The sequence below is a fragment of the Corella eumyota genome, chromosome 4, assembly GCF_963082875.1.
Source record: "Corella eumyota chromosome 4, kaCorEumy4.1, whole genome shotgun sequence".
Classification (NCBI taxonomy): domain Eukaryota; kingdom Metazoa; phylum Chordata; class Ascidiacea; order Phlebobranchia; family Corellidae; genus Corella; species Corella eumyota.
The window spans coordinates 11,027,213-11,052,195 of record NC_137493.1 but is presented as its reverse complement, the minus strand read 5'-3'; the positions used below and the strand labels follow the sequence as shown (position 1 = coordinate 11,052,195).

The window sequence follows — 24,983 nt, the reverse complement described above, 5'->3', positions numbered from 1 at the left end:
CTTGCAAAAGAAAAACATTTTCTGGCTTCAAAAAAAAAAGTGATTTTAAATTTTTATTTCAAGTTTTAGCAGAATGTTTTGCTAATATGAATTAGTTTTTGTTAGATATAGTCTTTAATAACAACACGATCGTGATTGTGTTCAACAGACCACAAATGAGGAAGGTGTTTGGGTTTCATTGTGTTAAGAAAGTGTTCTCTCCACCTTTTCTCAAATTCTATTAAACCCTAAAAGAAAATAACATCATTAAAATGACTTTTATATCATAAATCATTAGTATATATATCTAAAAGAAAAGAAAAAATTTTCTTTTTTTAGATAAAATATTTTTAAAAGTGATTTATAATTCAAATATACCATATCTGTATGTTAAATTTAAAAACCTTTAAATAAGACCTACCGTTTAGTATGCGGATAATTAAATAAGTTTTTTTTTACAAATAAAAGAAGTTTAGAAAAAAATGATAAGAAAGGACCAAACCTGTAGTTTTGATTCTGCCAATAACGTACTGACAACCTTTTCTCCATGTCTAACATAAGCCTCGTTTTTATATCTAGGAATAATTAACACATATAACTTAGAAAAGTTGAAAAGCTTTAAATTTCTTTGTGACGTTACCTTGTCTCTAGATTTGCTGCATCAACAATATTTACATCTAAAATAGAGTCAATTGAATAAAAATCAGTAATCACTTTTTCTAATTCACTTTTTCGTGGTTCAGGTATTTGATTTTTCTTTCCCAATAATGCACGACCTAAACAATAATTTTTTAAATGAAAGACCATGCTAAATTATTAAATAAAAAATAAAACACAAAAAATTTAGTGTTAGTATACCAGCGGATCTAACAGATCTCCTTTCTGGGTCTTCCAATAATTGCACTGCTTGTTTTGATCCCTAAAAATTAAATCTTATCTTGGCTAAAGCAAAATGGCAGCCTATAAAAGGCAGTAACAAAAATGCAACTTGATTATTGAGTGGATTTAATAAACAAACCCAACCAAATCAAAAAACACAATTAAAGATGAGTTTTTTTAATTTTATACATTTAAGGGTTGTTGGCTTTAAAATACAAATAATGACTTATTATCTGCAGAAATTAATGTTAAGGTATTATATTTGAAGTTGCAACTCGAAAAAAAAGATGAAAACAAAAAGTTACTCACTGACAAAATTTACCAACAGTTATAGCTGATTGCTAACAAATTAAGTAGTTTACACTAAAATAAATAAATTTACCAAAGGAGCAACATATTCATCAGCAATAACATTTCTTAAAATGGTGTCATAGTAACCAGATTTTTGGTGGCAGGGCACACACATTGGAAGAATGTCATGGGAGACATGATCCTTCATTACCAGTGGAAAATGTCTATTTTTTTTAATCCATAAAAAATAAATATAAAAAAAAAATTAAAAATATGTATATATATACAAAAAAATTTGAAAAACGTTACACATAAACTATTTAAAATTATCATATGTAAAGCTGACTATATATTAGTTAAACTTATTAATAGCAAATTTGTAATAAAAATTTTCCTTAGTTTGATCTTAAGGTGCTGAAAACAGTACATATAAACTCCTGATAAGCAAAAAATAACAGATTAATGTTCTGCAATTATAATCAATAATATCCATACCTGCAAAAATCAAAACAGAACTGAGTCAAGGTAATAAATGTGACAACAATAAAACGCTTGACTGATTGAAAAACAACAATTGAAAAAAGTAATAATAATTCTTTATTTTTAATTTAAGATGTTAAGTTTATTTTAATTAAAACAATTTAATTTTACCAAAAATTTAAGTATTGTTTTTACCTTCTATATTCATGAGGCACGACATTTTTTCTTACAATTGATCCATCACTACCACATACAACACAGATGTTTTCCTTATCAAATAAATAATAATCTCGATCTGAAGTTGGTCGACCAGCAGGCTCAAACAAAAGACGAATTGTAAATGGATCATCTTTGACTTTTTCTAAAAAAACAAAAGAGGTTAAATATATAGAGCTGCCTAGCAATTTTTATTATATTATATGTTTAAACACTTTTTTTAAGGTTGCAATGAAATTAACAACACTGCAGTAGATTTATTGACTTACCAAATTTATATTTGTAAAAATTCAAAATATGAAAACTTTATGTTTAGCAAATTAAAAAATTTGGAAAATCATAATAATCAATATATTTAATGCGTTACAAAATAAACTTGATTTTTTTAACCATACCTGCCAATTCTTTATAAATATACCACAAAGCTTTTTTTTTATCACAAGTTGATAAAAGTTGACCATCTGGTGCTTGTAATTTACAGTTGTCATACAAAGGATTTTTTCTAAAAATCATTTTAAAAACAATACTGATAAAGCCTTTTTTTGTATTACTTGTAGTTTACAGTTTTTAAAAAAATTTAAAACTGTCAAAAATTAAAATTTGTTTAAAGACAATTAAAAGTTAAAAACATTGCAAATGAATCACGAAGTTGAATAACATATTTTTGAGGCAACATAAAAATTTACTTACCTTGTTGAATATGATTTAAATGGTTTATAATTAGTGTAACCATTATTTTTATGATTTAAAACAGGATCTATTTTTAAATTAGAAGTTGCATTGTTATTTGTTTTTTTTTGGTCTTTAAATTTGCAGTCTTTTGAGATCTGGCAAAAGTTGCTTATTACTTCCCAAAGTGCTCTATGTAATGCTGTATTTAAAATTGTTTTCTTTTTTGAAAATGACAAATGATTAAGTTTTTCAGAAGTTATTGCAGAAAATATTCGTACAGCAATTACAGCATCATTGGCAGCATAACAAATCTGCATTAAAAATAAAGATCTGATAAACACAATAATAAGTAGAATTCTAGTTAATAATGATGCTGTAATCTTCAATAAAATATTTTATATAAATACTAAAGCTAAAAAATTATCATTTCCCTACCTGAGCACTGCTAAGGGTATCAACATTCCAATTGCTGCATTGAATTGATTTAGATTTGTTCATTGATTCATTTAAGTAAGTTAAAGCTAATCCTTTTAAACTCAAGGACCTAAAACAAAATAATCAAACTCTATTTTAAATTAGACTAAATAATGGTCTATGCAAATACAATATTAAAATATTTGTTTAGAAAATTTAAAAAAATTAGATAAATCATATAAGAAAAAAATGGTAATAAAATCAACAACAAATAATCAGGTAACTTGCCTTGTCTGTCTGTTTCTTATTGACAAATCTCGCAAATCAATACAGCCAGTGACCACAATTCCATAATCAAAAAATAACTTTTTAGCATCTTCAATAGGACCAACACCAACCTTTTTGTCATAAAACAGTTAACTTTTTGTAGGCATATTAGCCTACCTTGCAATATTAAAAACAATATATATATAAAAAATAAAAAACTAACTTTTAAAATGTTGTTATCCTTTAAAAGATTAAGAATGTCATCTGGTAATTTTCCTTGGTAATGACTAAACCTGATCAACAAACAAAGTCCTGTGTAAGTAGCAATTTGAAGCAAAGCCACTGGACCAGCATGACCACTGCCATCTGATAATGTTGTCCATTCACAATCAAATCCTATTACTTTTACCTTTAATATGATTAAATGTTAGATGCAAACCAAAATAATATTTTTAATCCTGTGAAACATAGTTTATATATACATATATTACAAAATGTTAAGAATTGTAAAAAAAACTCTGAATATTGCTATAGCAGATTTAAAACAACATAAACAAATCAAAACATCAATGTGTAAAAAATAAAAATAAGAGTGCTTTACAGATTTTGTTAAAAAATTACCTAGAGTTGCCCCGTTTTTATTTTAATGTGCAATATTTAATGAATTAATGAAAAATAGTCATAACTTAATTTTATCGTTAAATGATAAATAAATTCTTAGTAAGTTTGAAAGTTGCAAGAGAGAGTGGTTAAAAAATTTGTTCTACTGCGTAAAGTACTGGCTGATTGGGTAAAATTCCCAATGCTTTTATGTCTGGAGCAGTTAAAATCACTATAATCCGAAAGCGCAAATTTAACGTGTTTAAACAGCAGGGTGATCAATGTTAATTTTTTCCATGTTGTAGATTAAAAACTAGAAGAAGAACTTTAAGTTACCTTGTTTGTTTCTTCAATAAAATCATGTAATACACTATTAAAATCTTTAAAGCATTTAATAATGTGAGTTTTACAGTTGATAGACTGAAAAAATGGCCAACTTAATTTAAAACAGGATTCGATGTTTCGTTTCGAACTTTTCATAAAATAATAACAAACAGAACCACCGATTGTTAAACCAATAAAAACACTTCCAATGTATTTTGAATGTACTGATAAAAACATAATCAATTTACAAATATTCTAAAAATAAAAAAAAATTGCTGCTGTTTAAATTTATAACTCCATTTCCTCTTAATCGAAAGTAACTACCCTGTTAATCCTTGGTTTCAAAACGTAAACATAAAAAAACATTTACACGTGAAACAGAGTCTCGAGTGAAAGTTCGTAACCAAAGTGTTGCCAAAGTTTTTTTTTGTATATATATCTTTATCCTCGATGTGGGAACGTCGAATGCGCGACTTAAACATAGAGTAACATCAGTTACTCCGACCCAGTCTCGAGTTGACTGTGGCAGTTTGGGATATTATAGATTATAATTGTCCGGTAATTTTCTGCTGATTAAGTGCTGGCTCAGCAGGAGTTCATAATTGAACCTACGACCCCATGTGTGGTGTAGCAAGTGTTCTTACCACTACACCACGCTGCCGGTCGAAATTATTAATTTTAAAATCACTTGATAAAAATTAAAACACATTATTGAAAAAAACATAGTAAAATTAATTGTTTTTTTGCGTTGATTTATTAAAAATGTGTTTTTCAAAATCTAAGTCATTTTCGTATTAGAATAATATTATTGATGTAATTCCTAAATTGAAGCTTAAAAATTTGACATTAAACGACCTAAAAATTGGACAAAAAAGACCTGCCACACCAATACTATACTATTATATCACACAATTACATCCTTAAAGAATTATTGTTTCTTTTGAAAAAATTACAACAGCAAATTTTCACTTTATTTATTAAACGCAAACAAAAAAATGGACTTCTCATTTAATTAAATGTAAATAAATATATTTATAAATTAACTAAAATAATAAAAAAATTATTTTCTTGGTTTAATTTGTAGATTTAGTTCATCGCGAATTGTTTGAATGTCTTTATCAAATTCTTCTTCAAAATAAATATTCATGAAAAAATTTGATGACTTGGCCGCCTTAGTTATCCAAGGAATATCACTTTTTAAAAGGGACATTCTTCTTTTTTTGTTTAATCTAAAACACAAAATAAATATGCGATTAAAGTTGTAAAGCGCTGTGTCAAATCAGGTTTAATGCGTTTTATTAGATGGTGGCCAGGTCTAGTATTATTAGGCTAACACAATGCAACTGGATAAATACCAACTGGTTCGATGTCGCAGCACCATGAAAAGGGCGCCATAAACAGAGTTAATTTCTACTTAGGCCAAAACCAGTCGGTTGATTGAATGTTAAGTTGTGATTTTTAATATTCAAATGAGACAAAGGCAACCCACAACTGGTTTGGGATAGCAGGTATTTTTCAAAACTTCACTAGATAACAAGGAAATATATGCAACATTAAAAAATACAACAAGTAAAATTGACAACTATACCAAGTTTAATAAAAATCCAGTTTTTTGGTTATTTTTTTCTGTATTTACTTAACTATAAAAAATTATCCAAAAGTTAATATTACTTTGCTAAACCACCCACAGTAGCAAGCCAGCACATTGGAAGTTTGGTTTGTATCGACTCGAACCATTTAACTGCCACCTCACCACGAAGATTAGTTGGTTGATCTTTAATCAAATAAATTTAGTTTTTAAAGGATTGTTAAATGCAAATATCTTACAAATGAAACTATTGACCAGAAAATACCTACTTAAACAAATAGTTAAAGGAAAAAAGAATAGTTACTTAATTCTGTGCCATTACACAAAAGATCTGGAGTTTAATTCCCTCTTCTTTTGTGAAGTTACATTTTTCAGTAAGGATATGTAGACAGTTTTAAAATTATGCTTACCATTTAAAAAAAAATAGTTATATATCATTATTTAAAAATTAAATAAAAAACTAGTATATATGTATATATACCTAAAATTAAGTGATTGAAATCATGAACTTCACGATATCGTTGAAGAACATAGGATAGATCCGGATCATTAATAAACTGTACAGGTCTTCTGGTATCTGGGCTGATATTCTAATGTAGGTTGTTAATCATATTAAATTAATAAATCCAGTATGAAATTTTAACAAAACAAATCAAAACTGCACAGCCCTACTCATTTCCAAATTATACTTACATACTTGTCTAGCATTTCAGTGTACATTTTACCAAATGTGTTTTTTGGCAAAGTCCTTAAATGTTTAATGTTTATCACAGAAGAATTCAATCTCGGCCTCTCCTTTAAAATTCTTCGTCCAGTTTCATGGTTTTCCATTTTATATTTTACATAATGCAAAGCTTGATATGCAGTTGTTTCTCCACAAACTGCAACCATATCTAGAAAAATGTTGATTTTGTAAATAAATCTATATAGGTTAAGGCATATAAAAGTGTTATTTTATGTAAAATCCCTCTTTTTAACTGGCGCTTCGGTTTTTCAATATGTTATTACTTTTATAATTTAAAATGTAAAGTTTTACAAAGTTTTTTTATTTAATAGTTTTGCAAAGTTAAGAAGTATTTGCAATAAACTTTAAAAGTAACCTCCTCTGTGTGGGTCTTTTAGTGCTGCAACAGCAGATCCTGCAGCAAGCAAGACACGTTGCAAAGAAGAAGTTGGTATGTGATGCGGGTAAAGTGAAGCCATTTTTAAATATAAAATCTTTTAGAAAATTTTAAGCTGTTTCTAGCATGATTTCCTTTATAGTTTTTCAGTTACAAAATGTATCTATCTATTATCTAAACAAAATGGAGAATTTAGTTGTTTCATGCATACAACATATAATGGCTTCATGCAAATTTAATAAACTTAAAAGTGAACTTTAATTAAACAATTGTAGGCATAAAAACTTAAATAATGGATGGCCCTAAACAAGGTTGTATGTTATAACTTACACCTAACATATTTTGCTTTAAGTCTTTATTTGAGGGTAATTGCTTAATATCTTTTTTGATTCCTCATTAAAATTGTTTTCAGAAATGTCAACTGTATCTAATTTACTTAATGCTTCAGCTGCATCAATTGAAAGGGATTCCAACAAGTTTTTTGACAGATCTAAAATTTTTAATGTTGAGTTCAAGCGAGGTACATGATCAAACTGATTTTCAGATAGATTTAAGCTTGTCAACTTTTCCAACATCAAAATCTCTTCCGGGAACTTTGTTAATGTTTTGTTTTTCGAAAAATTACCCTCTTCTAAATTCGGAAATTCCTTAAACAACTTGCTGGGAATTCGTTTTAATAAATTACCAGATAAATCAATTTTTGTAACCACAGTACTTTTTAAAAACAAGTATAGGGCTTGTGGCACTTCAATTAAGGAACAATTAGATAAATCTGCTATTCCGGTTTCTTGTGCTTCCATACACCTTCGAGCAACTAAAGCAGCACTTTCCATAGTTTAAATAAAAGGTTTTACAATTTAAATTGCTTTTTTCGAGCATAAAACTAAAAATAAAAACACCAATTAATGTAAACATATGATTACAAATTGAGGTTTTTATGTAAAAGTGTACAGCACACATGAAACCCATTTTGCCATTTGCAAACAAACAAACCACAAAAATAACGTAACAATCTGGTTAATTTAAATAAATTACTTGTGTTTATATATATATATAAATATATTTTTTGTATGAGACAACATTCTTACACCAAAAAGATGATTTAAAAACAACGCAATAATAAAACAGCGTTGGTAACAAAATATGGCACACTTGTTTTTCAGTATACAAAGGTCATAAAATATCGTTTCGTGACGTCATATAAGTGAATTTTTGTTTTAAAACCAAGTTGTATTTTTTAATTAAATATCAACATGTGTTGACCAAAGTATATATATAAACAAAAGTAGTTTAACACGTGACCAAAAATAAAATTAGAAGATCAAAATGGGCCTTAGGAATGCATTACAGGTATAGGAAAAAACACGAACATCCCGTTTATCAAGAATTCCTTACGTAGAAATCTAAAAGTTTCACCGGAATTCCATTTTATAAATATTTTAACATTTTTACGCGCAGTTTTTTTCGTGTAGTGGTTATTATTAAATAGAGATATAATTAAAATAAAAGTAAAAAAGAAATAAAATAATAAAAAAATATCTAAAATGTTGTTTACTAAACACTATTACGTCATAAAACATATTGTTGTATGAATGGAAATTGGGGACAAACTTAAATAATACTTAAAGCCCCTGGGACATGCATTTTGCAAACGTTAGTAAAAGTATATTTTTGCATTTACGACAAAAGTTTATATTTTTTGTAATTTATTTACAAAAAATATCTTAATTTTATTTCAGTTTGGGAAAGTTACAGTAATTTAAAAATAAATACTGTTAAAATCCCACGAACCGTTGTGAATTTACTTGTGACGTCAGAAGTGGCCTAACGTGGCCATTTTGGATAGAAAATAAATTTTTGATTTAAGCGCGTGTACAGAAATATTTTTATTTTATCGGCGTTAATATGTTTTGCCAAGAAGAAAGCAAATATGATTCAGTTTTTTTTAATGAATCTTTTTTGGGAAATGGAACTTTTTTCGAATATATGTTATATTCCAAGTATTTTGAGGCCAAGTTGGAAAGGGTAAACAAATCTGAAATTGTTAGCACACACGTGTTTGAGGATTTTAAATCAAGTTTGCGTGAAGGCAGGCTGTAAAATATGAACTAGTAAGATGTTTATAATATCTGTGAACTTATTTAAAATACTTAAATCAGTTAAAATAAATACATATTATAAGTAGCTCCTGCTTTTTATGAAACAATTTAAAAAATATTTAGTATCACTTAGCCTTACTGCTAAACAGCAAAGCTAAGTCGTCTTTTTTGTTTTTTTATTTATTTAACAATAAGTTTTTATGTAAATAAAGTGCCATGTGACAACTGTGTTTTTGTATAAGTTCAGTTTTCCAATCAGTATGCTGTAGAAAAATTAGAAAACTGAACAGTAAAACAAAAGTGCTTGCTTGCAAAACTGCTTACACCTAGGCTTGAATGGTGTTTTCCTTAATCCATGGATTTTAGAAACAGCCTATTTCGTTTAGAACAAAAAATTATGGTGTCATGCAATTAAGGAATCTTATCACAAGTTAGTTTTTAATTTAGATTTATTTAAAAGAATGCTTTATCCTTTTTTTACTAATTATTAGAAGTAAAGGCATGTGGTCTACTGACAACTTATGCGATGGGGTTAGAACTATTTAAAAAAAATCTTAGAGTTATTAAAAGAAATAATAAAACATGAGGATGTTTGAAATATTAACATAAATATTTAGAAAAAGGGGAATTTTACAACGTGATGATGTTTGCCACTCTTTTAAAATCGTATCGTTTGCACAAACTGAATCATATGACGCACAATTTTTGATTCCCGGGAATTCGTGGAAACTAAACATTTTGCCTAATGCATCAGCATTCTTACGGCCCCCGACCAGATATGTTTTCACTGTATTTTTTTAGTTTTTATTAAATACAAAATATTTAAACGAAACTTTTTAAATTTAGACTAAATAAGGTACTTTTTTTGCCATGACTCTTAATATTTTGTCCTCAGCGTATTTCTTTGTAATTATTGTTAACGTCACAAAGGATTTGTTGTGACAATTTTAATATTTTCGAGTAGCTTATATTTTTTTGTTTTTTACCTCACGTTACACAAACTATTTCTATACGAAACTAAAACACAATTTTGCATAAATGTAGTAAATACAAGATAAAAAACTTTAAAATAAATCATTTGCCAACTTTTGTTATTTGTAAACTGCGCAATTGTACAATTACGCTCCGTTTTGAATAAAAATGTGCGCACGCACTACTAATAAGCTTTGTAATGTTTTTTATACCATATACGATATTATTTTTGTAGGCAAGGCTACCCGAGTTACAAATTAAACATTTTGTTGAAAAATACATAAAAAATTTGATTAAAATACGTTTAAAGTTAAAATAAACACAGTGCAAACAGCAAAATATTTGTTATTTTTGGGCCTAAGGGCCACCTCTGACGTCACAATGAATTTGTTAGGATTTTGGTGTAGTACGATTTCAACCGCCCCTAACTTTATAAAAACACGTCATAACAAAATTTTTTTTCTAATTTTTTTTTTTCGAAGACCCAACGACTTTATCAAAGTCAAGTTACTTTATGATGTCCCAGGCGCTTCAAGGCATGCGACAATTTCTTTGAGAAAATATAATTTTTTATTTTTAATAAAAATTTTTGCGTATAAAAGTGTCAAAATATTAGTATAATAAAATTCTGGTTAAATTTTTAGGTGTCCGTGTTAGAAATTTTTGTAAATCAATATATTCGTGTTTTTTCCTATGCATGTAATGCATTTTTGAGACCCATTTTGGTCTCCATGAATCGGTAAAATGACGTAACAATCTGGTTGAATCAGTTGTACTACTTGTGTTTATATATACTTTGGTCACAAGTAGTACAACTGATTCAACCGGATTGTTACGTCATTTTTCCGATTCATGAAGACCAAAATGGGTCTTAAAAATGCATTACAGGCATAGGAAAAAACACGAATATTTTGATTAACAAAAATTTCTAACATGGGAACCTAAAAATTTAACCAGAATTCTATTATACTAATATTTTGACACTTTTATACGCAAAAATTTATATTCAAAATAGAAAATTGTATTTTCTTAAAAAATTGTCGCATTCCCTGAGTATTATTTAAGTTTGTCCCCAATTTCCATTCATACAACAATGTGTTTTATGACGTAATAGTGTTTAGTAAACAACATTTTTGACATTTTTTAATTATTTTATTTCTTTTTTACTTTTATTTTAATTATATCTCTATTAAATAACAACAGTACACGAAAAAACTGCGCGTAAAAATGTTAAAATATTATTAAAATGGAATTCCGATGAAATTTTTACATTTCTACGTAAGGAATTTTTGTAAAACGGGATATTCGTGTTTTTTCCTATACCTGTAATGCATTTCTAAGAGCCATTTTGATCTTCTAATTTTATTTCCGATCACGTGTTAAACTACTTTTGTTTATATATATACTTTGGTATTGACCACTGGTTCGCACTTTGAGGTTCATGAATCCTTAAAAAGCCCTGTTCCAAATTTTACTTGCGTCCTATTTTAAGGTTGATAAAAACTCCAACACAACAATAAATAAATTGTTACATGTTTTTCCCCCTTACATGATCTTTGTTTTTAAAAGTAGGATCTTAAAAACATTTTAATAAACATGGCGCGTATTTGTTTATGATTCTGAGCAACAACAAAAATTACCACAAAATTTTCAAAAAGTATCGATACATCTTTCTCCTAATTTTCATTGTTTTTTATGGACAGTATTAAAAATCACAAGTTAATTATTTGAAATATATTTGAACAAAAAGCAAGCATACTGATTATAAAATACACCAAACTTATATCAAACTATATAAATTTCACACTTTAAAAGATTTAAATCAGTTCAAAAACATAACTTAGTTAACATTTTTTAGTTAAAAATCTATGTAAAAACTTATAAAATAATAAGAATAATATTTTTTGTGCGTTGTTTAAACTGTGCAAATTTAACTATGTGATGAACTGGATAAAATTCCATTTATTTGCATAGCACATCACCAATATATAAGCTTGATGCAAAACTAAAACAAACCACTACATTTGAAAAAATCTAAGCTAATGATTAAATAAAGCAATTAAAAATAAACACAAAGCAATTAATACAATATTGGTAGTAAAACTGATTTAAAACTTTAAAAAAATTTCGATGTGAATTGATTTTTTTTGCAAAACCGGGATTTTAACGTTTTTTTGTACCAGTACTTAAATAATACCATGTACTAACAGTGCTAAACTGTGTAAATATAAACCACCAATTTTATCTCATTAATATATGTAGCTTACCTAAAACTGTAGTTCCTATGCCACGTGGGTATAGTTAAATAGTAGGATTTTTAAATAAAAACCTGTGTCATAAAATAAGAAACATATGTGTGTGGTACTGCATTCACATTGTTAAATTTCAGGAAGCAATACACTATGAAATTTAAGACTCAACATATTTTGACTCCATTGTATGACTGTTTCTTAATCCGTAAAAACTCCAGACAATAATTTGAAACACAGATACTGCAATTGGAACCAGGCAAATAAGTTGAAACATCTTATTATGTAATTCGCTCAAACCAGATAAATCTTCGGTGGAGTGAGTGCCTGGTTCTGTGTAACTTTTTAAACGCTCATATCCATAGCTTAAACATTGAAAAAAAAATTAACATACAAAATTAATAAATATGTTTATTACACACTTAAATATGCTCTACAGCAATTTAATATGCTTGCAGTTTTAAATATCGCTAATGTGATAATATTTTCTATGTTTTAAAGCAACTATGTTTTTTTTGCTTTAACTAAAATGGTTTTCTGCCAACAATTAAAATAAAAAACAAAGTACATTAGTTGTTTTTTCAAAAAATTAACTAACCTGCGGAGAGGTGCATTTGCGAAAAATTGTTATGTAAAAATTAACTATTTGTTGTATAAGTACCACATTTTTTACAACTTAAAAAAAAATATAGTTATTACGCTATGTGATATGTGTCAACTACAAAAAGCCTAGCAACAACTACAATTTAAAAACTAACAGTACAAACCTGTTTAATAGGGAAACAACAATCATTGGAGCTAAGGAATTAGCTGGTTTTGTTATAAGTGCATTTGTTCCAAACACCATAGAAGATTGTGGATGACTAAATACAGTTGAGTTGTTTTAAAAATCTTATATATATTTTTTTTTTTGTATATATTTTTATCCTTGATGTGGGAAGCTCGAATGCGCAACCTGAACATAGAGTTACAGTAGTTTCAACCCAGTCTTGAGTTGAGTGTGGCAGTTTGGGATATTTTAAAGATAATAGTTGCCCGGTAATTATGCTGCTGACTAAGAGCTATTTCAGCAGGAGTTCATACCGTTTATAGCGCCTTACTTAAGGGCGCTACAGCATGAGAGCAGTGGGGATTAAACCCACGACCTCATGGTGGTGTAGCAAGTGTTTTTACCACTACACAACGGTGCCATATTAATTGAATGAGGGTATGCTGTTGTGACGCGTTTTAAGCTATTTGTAAACGAACTTAAGAGCGAAAGTTTGGCATAAATACCCCTCAAATTTAAAACATAAATACCGCTTAAATTTTAAACTTTTTGTCCCATAGTCCACTTCCATGACCAGTATACCAGACTATGGGATTGGGTTTTCTAATCAAATTTTTAGCGATATTGTACATAACTAAGCTTAGTGGACAACTGCATGTATGTACTATTTTAAGGGTTCAAAAATAAGGAAACTAACATTAGTGGTAAACGAGTTAATTTTTACTGGCATATATTGGTTGGGCTATATACCAACAATTCACATGCAGGTTAAAAGGTGGAAAATTGCCTAGTATAAACAACTTAGGTTACATACAAAAATTGTGTAATTGATAGGAATTGCAAAATTAAAAATTACAAATCAGCATCTTTTATTGACCTACCTTCTGCTGTGAAGTTTTAAATCCTCATCAATAATGTCTGAAAGTGGAATATTAAATAAACTAAACGCTGCTGATGGTATACTCCTAAAAAAATTTGAATACGCATGTCAACAAAGTAAAATCCAAATATACATTTAAGTCTTTTTTATATTATATTAGGATTGGATTAATACGTTTATCTTAGAAAAGGGTCAATTTAGGTGCTTTTATATCTAAGAAAGGGGTCATTGTAAATAATTTAATTAAGAAAAATATATTGTGGTAACAACTAAAAGTTTTTTGGTAGTATGTTAGTGTTTGTAAATTACTTTAATTAATATAACTTTTTTTGATAACATTATAATACATTTAAATAAACAAGAATTTTTGTGAATGCATTGGTTAGCATTTACTCACATGTCAAGAATAAAAAATGCAGCAAGTATCCAATACGAAGCTCCACCAGTAAGGTATACAAATAATGCCATAAAAATTTGAATCATAAATGAACACATTACTACCCTGTGGGCACCCATCTTTAGCAATATATTTCCACCAAAAAATATCATCAACTTAAATAGCAAAACCAGTTACTTAAAAGCAATTCAATGAAAAATAATTTATATATTATAATCAAGAAAAAAAAATACAGTTTAATTACATCAGTATTTAAATTTCTAATAAAAATACTGTTTTTAAAAGACAAATAAGTTTAAAAAATCAGTTCTGAATGTACCTGGGGTAAAATAAAAGATGAACCATACAAAATACTCATAGCTATCGGAGGTAGTGCATCTTTTGGTATGAGATGATTTGCAAAAATCAGCAAAAAATTTGAATTAAATGTAACATGAAATACCTATAAATAAAAAAATCGATTGACATATGTCCATAATTAGTACAAAACAGCATAAATTATCATATTATAAATAGTAAAATGCAGCTTGAGGGCGGTTAATTAACTAGTTAAATACATAAAAAATGCAATTTTTTTTTCTTACTTGAAAAAAGTTCATAAAGACAAATGATAAAAAGTTTTTATTTGATAGAATTTGTTTGGTAATGGTATAAGCTCCCCCAGTACTCATATCTACATTGGTTATTGGTTCTGCTATAGGGTTTGATGCTGAAATAACATCACCACTTTCATACTTAGTATGAACATTTAATCCAGTATATCTAAATTACAATTGTAATGTAAAATTTATTCTTATTTTCAAAATATAAATCACACCATGCAATTTAATTATATTTGCTCACAAGTCACTAACATTGGTTTTATATAGTTGTTATTATTTGTGCCCAGATAAACAAATTATTATTTATTATTAAAATTAAACTACATAACCTTATAAAAAACTACAATTGTTATAAGCTATTAACCCAAAATATATACAGTTGCAGACTTGCAGAGTGGTATATACTTTTAATTATTTTTTTTATTTCCATGACCCAGCATAAATTTTACTAAATTATCTTTTAACTCTTTGTTGTTACAAAAAAAACCTACCACTGTAAACCTACCTCATACACAGGAAAGCGGCAAAGGCAATACATACACAGTAAACTTGTAAGTTAAACATATTAGTCATGTTATGTGATGCAACACTTGATAAAAACACACTACTGCTACCAATTAATGACGCAACCTGCAACAAAATTTGGTATTTTAACAAATTTAAAAAAAATTACTTCAACTAAACTTGAAACATAAAATTCTACTGAAATAAGAAAAAAAATAGGCCAAATATAGATTTTTTATTACAAAACTATTATACAATTTTATTTAATTTCTTTTTTTAGATTTTAAAAAAAAATTATTAAACCTGTTGATATTTAACAAGTTGTAATCTGTCTTCATGTTTTGTTGAAATCTCAGCAAAAAGTGCGCATTGTGCAAGTAAAACATAGGTTAGTAAAGCATCATAAGCACATAAGGTTATTGTCAAATGAATACCTGGAATCCAAGCAGGACCTAATAAAAAACAAAATTTTCAACCTTTTAAACGAAACATAATTTGGAAATGTAAAGGTAAAAAAATGAAAAACTCGTATTACCCATCGCATTTACAATATGTATTAGTTATCGCAATTAGAAAAATATAAATTTCCATAAAAATCTTAATGTAATAAAACATTTGCCGAAGCCTTGAAATAATAATTAGTTTATTTAAAGACTATAAACTATATAACTATTTATATATAAATAAGTCAAAATGCTAGGACAGTATTATATATATATACCACTACCTTCGTGCCAAATATCATTGCTAACAAGAGTTTTTCCTTTAATTTATCTTGGTTAAAAATACAAATTTGTATAAATACATGATTGATAAATATATGTTTTAAATGTAAGTACTTGCTAAAACTAAACTTTTCTTTACCATTTTTATAATCTCCCCATGCAAACCAAGGCAACAAAAATGTTAAGGCCCAAATTGGGGCACCATAATAAATAGCTTTTTTTCTACTTCGACAAAATGACCAATTCGAGTTATCTTGAAAATAACCAAACAGAGGATCATTTATAGCATTCCACAGCATATATACCACCTTAAAAAAATTGGGTAAATATTGAGCTTGAGTTTTCTTTTATGAGGCAAATGTTTGCAAACTAGATGGCCAACTAATTTTTTTACTTATTTAAATAAATTAATTTTAAGCTATCTAGATACAATTGCTTGCAATTTTAAAGATATGCATAATTCAAAAGCAAATTAAGATTTTCATTAATCGACAAACCAAAATAATTAGATAATTTTTTTTGTATATATTTTTATCCTCGATGTGGAAAGGTCGAATGCGCGACCTAAACATAGAGTAACATGAGTTATTTTGGCCCAGTCTTAAGTTGCCTTTAGCAATTTTGGGATATTTTAAAGATTATAATTACCTGATAAATATGCTGGTGATAAGTGCTGGCTCAGCAGGAGTTCTTACTGTTTATAGCACCTTGCTCAAGGGCACTACAGCATGAGAGCAGTGGGGATTGAACCCACGACCTCATGGTGGTGTAGCAAGTGTTTTTACCACTACACCATGCTGCTGGTGATAATAAAACAATAAATAATAATTAACAATGCTTTAAAAATTCCTAACCTGGGCAAACTGAAACCAACTTTCCGTGACATTATATTTATCCAAAAAAAGTTTAACGTAATAGAAAAAAAAGACAGAGTTCATCATTGCAGAAGCAAGGGAGGTTGCAGCATAGGCAACTGCATTACGATGAAGTGCCATTTTACTGCGACGAAATCTTCGCATTTAAATAAAATACCAATTTTTAAATCTGTTGAAACAATATTGAAATAAAAGTTCGTGATATGGGTTATTTGATAATTTTAAACTTCTATTTTTTACTGTTAAAAATAATATTTTTAAGAAACACGTTATTTTAGTTTTGCAAAAAACTGCCGTCCACGTACATGTTTACATTGATTGTTATTCAACCATGACTACATGAAACAAAGAAGGGAAAACTAGTTATGGTATTTAATTTTTGGGATTTGTCCTCAAGATTAAAAAATATATTTTTCAACTTAATTTAAATTAATCTCAGAAATAACCTGAAGATTAATTAAACACGTACTTTAAACAGATTTATAATTATTTTATTGGCGAGTACAAGTAGCCTCATTAAAACCAGATTGATTAAAACATGCCATTATTTTTAGCCCTTAAGCTCCTTCCCCCCAAAAAAATGCATTTGTTTCTATTAAGCTAAATTGGTTGCTAAATCGTTGGTCGTTTTACTCTTTCTACCTTATATTCATTTTATTGTTTTGTTAATTAAACACAGCTTTTGTTAATAGTGGTCTTTTAATAAAATACCGGTGAATAATATTTAAACAGTTATTAAAAACGAAGTGTAGTATTATTTAATCTCTATAAAATGGCAAATTTAAACAAGTAGAAAAATTAATTGGACACATTACTACATTTAAGGTAAAGTTATAAAACATGTTGAAATGTAGCATGGTATAAATAAATGAATTAACATTGTTTTTAAATTGGGCAGCATAAATTTAAACCTTAGTGCAATATTGTTTAATCTTTATAAAATTGCAATTTATATGAGTAATATGATGGAATTGGATACATTACTTCAGTTTTGGTAAAGTATTAACACATGTTAAAATGTAACATTATAAATAAATTCATTAAAATTGTTTTCAGATTGGGCAGCATAAATTTGAATATAAGTGCAATATTATTTAATCCTTATAAAGTGAAAAAATTAAACAGGTAAAAAAAATTAGTTGGACACAACACTACATTTCAGGTAGAGAAAGCTTATTTAAATGAAATAAAGTAAAATAAAAAAATTAACATTGCCTTTAGATTGGGCAGCATGAATTTAAACCTTAGTGCAATATATTTTATTCTTTTTCTAAAACTGCATTTTAAATAGGTAATATGATAAATTAAATACATAAGTTCAGTTTTGGTACAGTATTAACACATGTTAAAATGTAGCAGTGTATAAATAAATTCATTAACATTGTGTTTAGATTGGGCAGCATAAATTTAAATATAAGTGCAATATTATTTACTCTTTGTAAAGTGGAAAATTCAAATTTAAATAGGTAATATGATGGTAAAATAATAAATTGGTGGCTTCATTAAGGTAAAGGTATAAGGTAAAAGTATAAAGCATGTTAAAATGTAGTATGTTTAATAAAATACATTACCATTGTCTCAAGATTAGGCAGCATAAATTTAAATCTTGGTGCAATATTTTTTTAATTTATATAGCACAATATAAATATCATGCATTTTTTTAGCATTGTTTTTAAATTATCCAGTGAATTTAAACCTCAGTGTATTTGGCTTCAGCAGTAAAGCTATTTCCAAGTTTATAAAATTTCCATAAAATAATTTGAATAACAGAGACTACAAGAGGAACAAAGCAAATTAGTTGAAACATCTTTTCATGTAATTCACCCAAACCAGATAAGTCTGCAGTAGAATGAGTACCCGGTTCGGTGTAAATTTTTAATCGTTCATATCCATAGCTTAATAGAAATTAAATGTTTAAGTTATTTAGCTTTATACAAAACAACAAATATATAAATTTCAGGTGAACATCTCGTATTAATAATTCTAAAAGTTAATATTGAAAATTAAAAATTCTTTCAACAAACCTGTTTAATAAGGAAACAACAATCATAGGAGCTAAAGAATTAGCTGGTTTTGTTATAAGTGCATTTGTTCCAAACACCATAGATGATTGTGGAAGGCTAAACACAGGTTAATTTTGGTTTATTTAAATGTGTTTTGCATTTAATCTTACATTTTATTTTATATATCCAGACTACAGTTAACCGACCCAAAATAAAAACGACCTTGTAGTTTTGTGTGTAAAATTTGATGCAGTTTAAATTGGTAATTCTACACTAAAAAAGTTTTTTACTTAAAATTTTAATTTTACAACATAGAAAATTCTGCACATGAATATTAATTAAAGTTCAAGTTAATCAGACACATATAATGATGTAATCGAAGATTGCCTACAACTTAAAAGGAAGTGAGACAGAAGTCGTGGAATAATGAATCAAGTTAATTTAAACTGCTTTTAATTCAAGATTAATTACGTTTAACTTACTTTCTCTTGTTTATAATTAAATCTTCATCAATAATTTCCGAAAGTGAAATATTTGACAAACTTGAAACAGCAGATGGAATGCTTCTAAAAAAACAAAAAAAATTTCTTAAATTAAAAAAATTTTAAAGTGCAAATAGTGGTTAATAATCCTGTTCTTCAAAAAGGAATAATATACAAATTTATTTATTTACAAATTTTGTCAATATGTTTAACAAAACAAGTAAATGAGCATTTTAGTATTAATTGTTTAAAAACATGCTTTATATAAATTTAGTTAGTTACTTAATTAAATAAAAACATATATCAACTGATTTATAAAGCAAATATTTGTTGTAAATACTATTAAATATAAAGAAAAATCATTTATAAATATAAAATAAATCATTTTTTATAAGTACAATCCATTTATTTTTGTTTTGTAATACATAAAAAAAACTTCCAAGAAATTAATTAATGTTAACTTACATGTCAAGAATAAAAAACGCAGTAAGTATCCAATACGAAGTACCAGCGGTAAAGTAAACAAATAAGGCCATGCATATTTGAAACAAGAAGGAACACATTATAACACGATAGACTCCCCATTTTAAAAGTATATTTCCACCAAGAAATATCATCAACTAAAATTAAATTTTTATGTTTTGTTTAACTTTTTCGATGTTTTTACAGTACTTTCAAATTTAACCTAAAGGCTTTACCTGTGGTAAAATAAAAGATGAACCATATAAAATGCTCATGGCAACTGGAGGTAGAGCATTTTTTGGTATAAGGTGTGTGGCAAAAATTAGGAGAAAGTTCGAATTAAATGTGACATGAAAAATCTAAAATATTAAGGTTGCAAAAAGTTAGGCAATTTACCAAAATGGCTACATTAAACATACAGTATTTTTTTTTTTTTTAAATTTTCATACCTGAAAAAAATTCATTAAGACAAATGATAAAAAATTCTTGTTTGAGAGAATCTGTTTGGTGATAACAAAAGCTCCCCAAGTACTTATATCTACATTAGTGGGTGGATCAGAAACTGGGTTTGATGCTGAAATGAACTCTTTCTTTTCATACTTTGTATAAACATTTAATCCAGTATATCTAACAAATTTATTATCAGTTGAAAAAAAAAATAAATAAGTTGAAAACATCTCAGAGAAACAAATTTAATAATGATACCTTAAGTCATCCTTTACATTTATTTTCTATTACCTTTTTAATTTTATTTTTAAGAAAATTTTAGTTGTTATAATATGAAATGTAGGTCAATCTACCTCATGCATAAGAAGGCAGCAAAAGCAATACATACACAGTAAACTTGTAAGTTAAACATATTAGTCATGTTATGTGATGTAACACTAGATAAAAACACACTACTGCTACCAATTAAAGATGCAACCTGAAAGTAATAATCTAATTAAAATTTTCGAAATTCAAAAAAAAATTATGTTTAAAATGAAAACTACCTGAGTATACTTGACGAGTTGTAATCTGTCTTCATGCTTAGTTGAAATCTCAGCAAAAAGTGAACAATGTGCAAGCATTACGTAGGTGAATAAGGCATCATAAGCACATAATGATATTGTTAAATGAATACCAGGAATCCATGCAGGACCTGTATATTTAAGCAATAATTCTATAATTTAAGAATAAGTCAATTGGAAAAATATTAAAAGTTAAACCTCTTTATATCTAAGGAAAAATTGTTTAATAACAAAATTTACTTACATCAAAACCTTTACTTTACAAATACACGTATACACTTAAATTCTTTATTAAAATCAATTAACAATCTGTTAAATACCATTTTTATAATCTCCCCATGCAAACCAAGGCAACACAAAGGTTATTGCCCAAATTGGGCCTCCATAATAAATTGCCTTTTTTCTACTTCGGCAAAATGACCAACTGGAATTATCTTGAAAATAACCAAAGAGAGGATCATTTATTGTATTCCATAACATATAAACAACCTGAAAAATATATATAATAACTTGAAATATAATAGTGGAAAAATAAACATATGTTGTTCTTGTCCAAGAGCATACAACTTTAATTTTTTTTTACTTTGTTATAGCTTTCTATTTTAGTAAATTTATGCCCGTTAGGTATATATATATTTGGGCAATTCTTAAGTACTGGAATTACCATTACTGTGGTTTACAAACTTATAATTATTATTTTTAATATAATTGAAATCATTTTTTAAGTTAAAACAACCCATGTGTTGCCATTCTAAACTTTTATAAGAATAGAAGTCCAGTCGGAAACTTCTATGCTTCTTAAAAATTGAAAAATGTTTGGTAACGGAATTACGCTAATAAATTAGATATAAAAAGTTGGTTAATACTTAATTCCAATTCGTTTAAATTTTATAAAAATTAACTTAACATAAACATGTGTAAATAATTGTCCTTATTAAAAGCAACATAAATATACCAAAATTTTTTAGTTGGGGTTTAAAAAATATTTATTTATTGACAAATTAATCTAAGAAAACCTGGAATTACACTTTAAGTAACAGAATGACACTGCCTAATTTTGGCATGTAACTTTAGTCTTAAATTTACTCAATTTCAGCTAAAAAAAAAAGAACAGGTACTGTTAAAATAAGAAACAAACCTAACTAAAAACTTTTTAAAAAAATCTTGGTAACGGAATTACAAAACTAAAAACTACTAGGTTTTTTTTTAAATAAACTTTTAAACAGAACAAAACAAACCAAATTATAAAAACTCTAACTACCATTTTAACAAAAACTATAAACATAACTGCAAAAACAAAGTTAACAAACAAATATAACATGTTTAAAATTATAAATGGCTAAATTCTTAATTAGTAATAAAATTGATGTCGCAGAAACAATTTGTTACACCTAAATAAAACGGGTAATTATGCAAAAACAGTAAGTCTGGTGGGTAAAATAGCTTAAAATATTGTGTAAATATGCCAAATATTAGTTAAAAATCAACTTGTTAGCTGTGAATATTTATATTTAATTTTATTTAGTAATATATCAAAACTACCTTCTCACAAAATTAAAAAAAATGGATATTATATTACAATGCCATTTCATTTTTTTACTTATAAAAATAGTTATATTATTTTAAATCATTTAAAGCAGGCAGAATAAGCATTTCTCTTATACTAACACATTACAAATCTGTAATGAATCTGTTTTGTAACTTTTATAATAACTTAAAATTATTGCTTAAAATAACCATAAAAGTGCAAAAATATTAGTATATTTTAAATTTAAAAAAAAAATCACTTATAAAAAATTATTTGCCTAAATTTTTTAAAATTTAAACTTTAAATATCAAAACCAAAGAAACAGGTAAGTTAATAAAACAAATAATTTGAGTTAATTTAAAAAAAAAACACTTTCCCAATAAGAATTGCCCATATATATATATTATATATATATATGCATATATATACATTATACCTGACAAAACTTATAAGTTTTGCAGTCAGTTTTTTTTGTATAGCCTAGCCTATATCTTTATTCTTGTTAAGGTTAATTACGTGACATAAAAATATAGTAACATCAGTTACTTCGACCCAGCCTAGAGTTGCCTTTAGCCAGTCTGGAAAGTAGGGCAGCGTGCACGCACAAGATTTTTTCGATAAAAAAAATACACACCTGAAATTAACTTTTTAATAACTGGTGCCTTGTATATTTGAGCCAAATTAAGGTAAAACATGACAACACAAATCATGCATGTGCGCAAAGACCGAAAATCATAGTATGCATGCACACGCGGTCACGCCATTTTTCCGCTTGCACACACGAGATCTCGTTGAAAACTGCCCTACTTTTCAGACTTGAAGTTTGGGATATTATAGATTATAATTGCTCACCGATAATAATTTTGCTGATTAAGTGCTGGTTCATCAGAAGTTTATACCGTTTATAGTGCCTTACTTAAGGGTGCTACAGCATGAAAGCATTGAAGATTAAACCTCATGTTAGTCAGTTAGTGTAGCAAGTGTTCTTACAACGACATCACGCTGTCAGATCAATTAATAGTATTTTTAAAATGTAGGAAACTTGCATACAAAGAGGTTCTAACTTCCCTTAAAAAAAAAAATAATATTTAAACAAAAAAAATGGATTTTACACAAAACTTACCTGGGCAAACTGAAACCAACTTTCTGTGATATTGTATTTGTCCAAAAAAAGGTCAACATAGTGAAAAAAAAAGACAGAGTTCATCATAGAATATGCAAGTGATGTTGCAGCATAAGCAACTGCATTCTGGTGAAGCTTCATGCAGTGGGCTTTTAGTACAAATAAAAAATTAAAAAGTTTAAATACTTTGCATACATCACAACCACCAACTTCTTTCTGCCAGAGAGCTGGCAGAGAGAAGCGGAGGAATTTTGCTTGGGCGAATAATCATAAAAAAAGTGTTTCCAAATGTTTTTTAATTACACAATACAAAAAAGAACGGAGTAAAATACCCACTTTCGTAAAAGTTTTGCAACACATCAGGATAATAACAAACAAACTGAAAATTAGAATTTTTAATTTAAAAAACAAAAGTTATCGTCCTTCAAAATTCGATCAAATAAGAATAAAACAATAAATATAATAACAATAACAATAACAACCTTTAAATTTTAATAAACAAACACCTATTATTAAGTAATTAGTGATAAAAATTAAAATTTTATTTTATTTTTGAGTTAGTAATATCATAATATACAATTGACCAAGATTTAAAAAAAATAACAACCTTTAAATTTTAATAAACAAACACCTATTAATTAGTAATTAGTGACATTTAAGTGTCGTAAATATGAGGTTTGCGATTCGTTAGGATAATAACAAACATACTAAAAATTTAGAACTTTTAGTTTTAAAGAACAAAAGTTATCATCTTTTAAAATTCGAGCAAATAAGAATAAAAACAATGATTCTCTTTTATAAATATAATTTATTTAGTAGGTTTAATAATTAAATTATAAATTTAAATATAAACTTTTTTATATTTAAACCTAATTTTAACAAACGAACACGCATTCATTGATATTGTAATAAGAAAGTAAACTAAATTTAAAAGCAAAATACCGATCTTAATTTTTTGGTAATCAAACGAGTATTAAAATATAATAATAACAAAACAATTAAAAAAAAAATTTTACACATTTTTGACTTATACTTTAACATTTTACTTAAATTTTCAACGAATATTTTTTACTTTAATACACATTTAATTATCACTAATTACTAATTAATAGCTGTTTGTTTATTAAAATTTAAAGGTTGTTTTTAATTTTTCAAATCTTGGTCTATTGTATATCATGATATTAGTAACTCGAAATTAAAATAGAATTTTAATTTTTATCACTAATTACTAATTAATAGATGTTTGTTCAATAAAATTTAAAGGTTGTTGTTAATTTTTTAATTTTTTGTCAATTGTATATCATGATATTAGTAACTCAAAAATAAATTAAAATTTTAATATTTGTCACTAATTACCGATTAATAGGTGTTTGTTTATTTAAATTTAAAGATTGTTATTAGATTTTTAAATTTTGGTAAGTTATATATTATAATATTTATAACTCAGAAATAAATTAAAAATTTAATTTTTG

The 24,983-nt window shown here is 26.9% G+C and overlaps 5 protein-coding genes across 5 annotated transcripts; all 5 read right to left on the bottom strand.

The window, feature by feature from the left end:
* Positions 1-95: 95 nt before the first annotated feature.
* Positions 96-4,367, bottom strand: LOC145751661 (exonuclease 3'-5' domain-containing protein 2-like). Its single transcript, XM_082567858.1, has 12 exons — positions 4,135-4,367; positions 3,422-3,607; positions 3,220-3,329; positions 2,953-3,061; positions 2,536-2,828; positions 2,241-2,347; positions 1,825-1,990; positions 1,241-1,373; positions 838-898; positions 620-755; positions 482-554; positions 96-227 (listed from the first exon to the last, which is right to left on the bottom strand). The coding sequence occupies exons 1-12, from the start codon at positions 4,357-4,359 to the stop codon at positions 102-104; spliced, it is 1,725 nt and encodes a 574-aa protein (XP_082423984.1). The 5' UTR covers positions 4,360-4,367; the 3' UTR covers positions 96-101.
* A 721-nt stretch (positions 4,368-5,088) lies between these two features.
* On the bottom strand, positions 5,089-7,075 carry LOC145750302 (ubiquinone biosynthesis protein COQ4 homolog, mitochondrial-like). Its single transcript, XM_082566299.1, has 5 exons — positions 6,811-7,075; positions 6,404-6,603; positions 6,192-6,300; positions 5,794-5,896; positions 5,089-5,351 (listed from the first exon to the last, which is right to left on the bottom strand). Exons 1-5 carry the CDS (start codon positions 6,911-6,913, stop codon positions 5,183-5,185), a joined length of 684 nt encoding a protein of 227 aa, XP_082422425.1. The 5' UTR covers positions 6,914-7,075; the 3' UTR covers positions 5,089-5,182.
* A 95-nt stretch (positions 7,076-7,170) lies between these two features.
* Positions 7,171-7,710, bottom strand: LOC145750303 (extracellular matrix protein 2-like). Its single transcript, XM_082566300.1, has one exon. It carries the CDS (start codon positions 7,662-7,664, stop codon positions 7,179-7,181), a length of 486 nt encoding a protein of 161 aa, XP_082422426.1. The 5' UTR covers positions 7,665-7,710; the 3' UTR covers positions 7,171-7,178.
* Positions 7,711-11,635: 3,925 nt separating this feature from the next.
* Positions 11,636-17,065, bottom strand: LOC145751619 (solute carrier family 68 member 1-like). The gene is made up of 10 exons (XM_082567805.1): positions 16,883-17,065; positions 16,168-16,336; positions 15,607-15,755; positions 15,305-15,429; positions 14,782-14,959; positions 14,517-14,639; positions 14,198-14,352; positions 13,802-13,885; positions 12,919-13,014; positions 11,636-12,516 (listed from the first exon to the last, which is right to left on the bottom strand). The coding sequence occupies exons 1-10, from the start codon at positions 17,045-17,047 to the stop codon at positions 12,312-12,314; spliced, it is 1,449 nt and encodes a 482-aa protein (XP_082423931.1). The 5' UTR covers positions 17,048-17,065; the 3' UTR covers positions 11,636-12,311.
* Positions 17,066-17,674: 609 nt separating this feature from the next.
* LOC145751620 (solute carrier family 68 member 1-like) lies at positions 17,675-23,719 on the bottom strand. The gene is made up of 10 exons (XM_082567806.1): positions 23,512-23,719; positions 21,181-21,349; positions 20,843-20,991; positions 20,651-20,775; positions 20,300-20,477; positions 20,087-20,209; positions 19,854-20,008; positions 19,389-19,472; positions 18,928-19,023; positions 17,675-18,798 (listed from the first exon to the last, which is right to left on the bottom strand). Exons 1-10 carry the CDS (start codon positions 23,650-23,652, stop codon positions 18,594-18,596), a joined length of 1,425 nt encoding a protein of 474 aa, XP_082423932.1. The 5' UTR covers positions 23,653-23,719; the 3' UTR covers positions 17,675-18,593.
* Positions 23,720-24,983: the final 1,264 nt, after the last annotated feature.